Source organism: Gastrolobium bilobum, unplaced genomic scaffold (assembly GCF_033153095.1).
Source record: "Gastrolobium bilobum isolate Gb01-03AN ecotype WA unplaced genomic scaffold, APGP_CSIRO_Gbil_v1 utg937, whole genome shotgun sequence".
NCBI classification, from domain to species: domain Eukaryota; kingdom Viridiplantae; phylum Streptophyta; class Magnoliopsida; order Fabales; family Fabaceae; genus Gastrolobium; species Gastrolobium bilobum.
In genome coordinates this window covers 636,560-640,536 of record NW_026899318.1, presented here as the reverse complement: position 1 = coordinate 640,536, position 3,977 = coordinate 636,560, and the positions used below count along the sequence as shown (strand labels likewise).

At 35.7% G+C, this 3,977-nt stretch overlaps 1 protein-coding gene across 1 annotated transcript; it reads left to right on the top strand.

Moving 5' to 3' along the window:
- Positions 1-261: 261 nt before the first annotated feature.
- Positions 262-893, top strand: LOC133289534 (WUSCHEL-related homeobox 5). Its single transcript, XM_061487503.1, has 2 exons — positions 262-592; positions 691-893. The coding sequence occupies exons 1-2, from the start codon at positions 262-264 to the stop codon at positions 891-893; spliced, it is 534 nt and encodes a 177-aa protein (XP_061343487.1).
- The last annotated feature ends 3,084 nt before the right edge of the window (positions 894-3,977 follow it).

The following is a 3,977-nucleotide window of genomic DNA, read 5'->3' as shown; positions in this document are numbered from 1 at the left end:
TAATAGTTAAACCTCACGTTCCCTAAATTCAAAGCAGACAGAACGTAAATTATGCATAAGATCTGAGATCCCCACCAAAGCAATACAAAATAAAATAAAATAAAATAAAGACAAAGATTTTGACATTAGATTATTCAGTTATATGGTATTATATATATGCACACGGATTGGGATCTCTATGGTTCAGATAAACTGATCAGAGGTAAAGTTTTTTTGGTTCAGAGGCAGAGAATCATTGAAAGGCCCATTTGGAAGTGAAATATGGACGAGGGTATGTCAGGCTTTTGTATTAGATCTGGAAGTGTCCGTGATAAAAGTGGCAGCACTGGCACTAAGTGTGGGCGTTGGAATCCCACCACTGAACAGGTTAAACTTCTTACTGAACTCTTCAGGTCTGGGCTCCGTACACCAAGCACTGATCAGATTCAAAAAATCTCTACTCAGCTTAGCTTTTATGGTAAGATAGAGAGCAAGAATGTGTTCTATTGGTTTCAGAACCATAAGGCTAGGGAAAGACAGAAGCGTCGTAAGGTTTCCTTTGATAAGAAGGATGTTATTCGTAGAGAAAACTCTATCAATGCTTCCACACAAAGTAAGTACTATACTACTCTCTAACCATCAAATAGAACATTAATATTAATTAACTTTGATGATCTAATAATATGTTTTTGACACTTTTCCTTGTTTCAGGTCTTGCTGAGATGTATCAAGTTTCAGAGCCTGATAAGGTGATTGAGACTCTTCAACTGTTCCCCCTGAACTCCTATGGTGAATCAGAATCAGAGAACCTGAGAATGCATGCAAATGAAAAATGGGATAATATGATGTTTTCATACACAATGGGAGAACAAATGGAGCATCCGCCATTAGACCTGCGCTTGAGCTTTCTGTAAATTACGAGGTCTCAAATCTTTTCTATGGTGGTGGAAGAGAAGATCCTTTTTTTTTTTAATAAATTCATTGTTGTTACTTAGTGAACTTAGGTTTAGCATAAAAAGAAACATTTAGGGCTGTATCATGGAACGTTAACAAGAGAAATTTATGTAGCTTCAAGTTAATATTTACCTAGTGATCAATTTTAATTAGCTCCATCTAAAATATTATAAATGCCCGGACATGCTCCTTAAACTTGGTTTTATCTCACTGGGTATACTCTGTTGGATTGGATCATACTTTGATAGTTGAATATTATGATGGCTTGGGATTCTAATTCCCTTCCTCTCGTGACATGTCTCGCCTTGGAATGCAACAAGGTTTATATAATTACTTTACTGGTCTACGATTACAAATGAGTCAGACCTCGGGGCTGCTTCCATCTTGAATATCATGAACCATTTACTCATCACAAAAACCAACATATATACTTCAAAAAACAAGTATGGTATCTAACCAAGTTGAGAATGTCATTCATCGTTATTCTCAAATTAATCCTAGTCTTGTTCCAGAGATAGAGGGACTTGGATTAATTACGAACACCAGTGGTCTCACATGTAAGGTACCTAGCTAATCACGTGCAAGAGCAAAAAAATGTGACATAATCAGTTGACCGTAATTCAAGAGTGCAATCTCTCTCTCCTTTTTCATTTAGCATTTTACCCTTTAGTCTTCATCTGGCACTATTCCAAATCCAGATGCACCGTTGCTCCTTGCACATAATCTTCTGCTGAGTACTAACCGTAACGTATCAACTGTAGCAATCTTAGTTAACACCAACGTCATCCTCCATTAGCACATGTCAAGCGGAACTGGAGGAACTCATGGCTGGGACTATCACCAATATGTTAAATTAAATTAAACACATTAAATGAGTCTTACATCATGTTTTAACCAAAAATCTTAGAGCATCAGATTCATGATCCCCTCAAATGTAAACTCTACATTAGTACGCTCCCCTCAATGGAAGCTTCTCTGAATACTTTTAAGTCCAAGTGCTCATCCATGCCTAGGCATTACGGTTTCAGGCTCATTCCAGGGGCACAAGAGAGGGCGGAAGCGCAACAACCCGCCAACGGTCACGCACGCCAAGGGGAGCTATGTTGAGGGATTATAACCAATGACAAAGCTCCATCAACCATAACAAGTGAGTTCCACACCATATTCCAATCAAAAGCTATGGGTCCTCTCACTTGTATCAACTAATTAATATTGAATTTCGTTACACTTGAATATTCCTAATACTATATAATTACATTATTCTATTTCAAAAATAAAAAGGAAAAATAGTTATTCTGTTAAATGACAGAATATTATGTTATTTGAAGTGAATCAGTAGTATTTTCACTGTTTTACTTAATATTTAAATTATTATTTTTCATCAATAACCTTTCATTCTTCTCGCGATGATTTTTGTTTGTGTGATAAGCCCCTCTCAATATAATTATTTTATTTAAAATAAAATAATATGCTCTTTTTAAAAATGACTTAAACTATTCAACTTATAAAATTAAAAGGAATAATTATAAAAAAAATAAAAATAAAGGAAATATTATTTTCTCACTATGCACTTTTTTTACATCAAAACCAAACTATATACTGTTCTAAAATTATGTATAGTTAAAAAGTAATAAATATGCATTTTCTTTATTTTTAAAGAAAAGTGTGTATATGGCATTACTAATTTAGTCAAGCCCTTTACATTTCTAGTGCCCCGCCAGAACCTTGAGTCCTTGACCTAGCGACTGAAGATATTGAATTTGGCTGCGGAAGAATCAATATCGAGCCTCATTATAATTGAATCATTTTAATCAAATTTACATATGTTTTTTTTTTTTTTTTTTTGGTAAACAAAATTTACATATGTTATTTGCACATATAAAGTATTTTTATAGACTTTTTTAATTTTGTAATTTAGGGAAAGAGCAAGGAAGGGAACACTGAAAATTGAATTTAACAACAAACATTGTGACTTGTAAAGTCTACGAACTTTTGGCTGCATATCGTGAATATGGATTTCTGGGCCTAATGTCATTTGGGCTGAATGGGTGGGTAATATGATAGTCAAATTTGGTGGGTAAGGACAATGAACGGCCCAAAACGAAGAGAGAAGAAGCAGTTTGTGTTTCAGAAGAGGTGTTTGTGTTACAAAAGAGAATAAATTGTTGGGTCTTGAGAAGCAGAAGTTTGTGTTACAAACACCTACATCCATGAACAAATTGATATGGAATTCATGTCCTCTTTTGTAGGTGTTTGTATCTTGAGAAGAAGCAGTTTGTGTTACAAAAGAGAATAAATTGATAATCGTCAAACACATTCTCTGGGTCAATAGTGGACGCAGGGGTGTTCATTGTTGGGTCTGTGATGGGAAGGCAAGAAGGTGAGACACTAAAAATTCAAAGGTTATAATTTTTCCTATAGCTATTTGTGGTCATACACAGTCATAGATTCAAATATGTTACCTTTACTGATACAGGTTGACCAATGAGCAAAGAGCTGCTATTGCTGACTACTTTTGTGTATATAATAAGGTAGTATACTTTTGTAACGACCAGTGGATTTATCAATGTGTTTGTTGATTTCATATGCTGTCCAGGGTAATGAAAATAGTCGCAAGAAAGTTTCTTTGACGGGTGCCGCTCTTCATCCTTTCTTGGCGTAAGTCTTAATTGTTGGAATTAATGAACAATGATCTATTGGTTATGAATAAGAAGTGAGTTAATAAAGGAAAGAGAAGAGGGAAGTTGAAGAAGTGTGTGAGTTTTTAACAAAGTCTCACATTGGACAAATAGTAGGAAGTGTTAGAGTTTATAAACTCTCACCTCACTCTCCTAGATTGGCCCTTTGGGTCACTACACATTTTGTGGAGGGGAGGAGCTAGGTGGGCTTTCCTCTGCCACACGCGCGCCGCCACCGGCTAGTCCGGTTCGGTTCGTGTGTAATAAAAATAAATATTTTGTCCATAAGACACGGTGGGACACCTTCAGAAATTTATCCGATTTTTCTGCACTGAAACTCTGCCGGAATTTTTCTTCTCTTCCGGT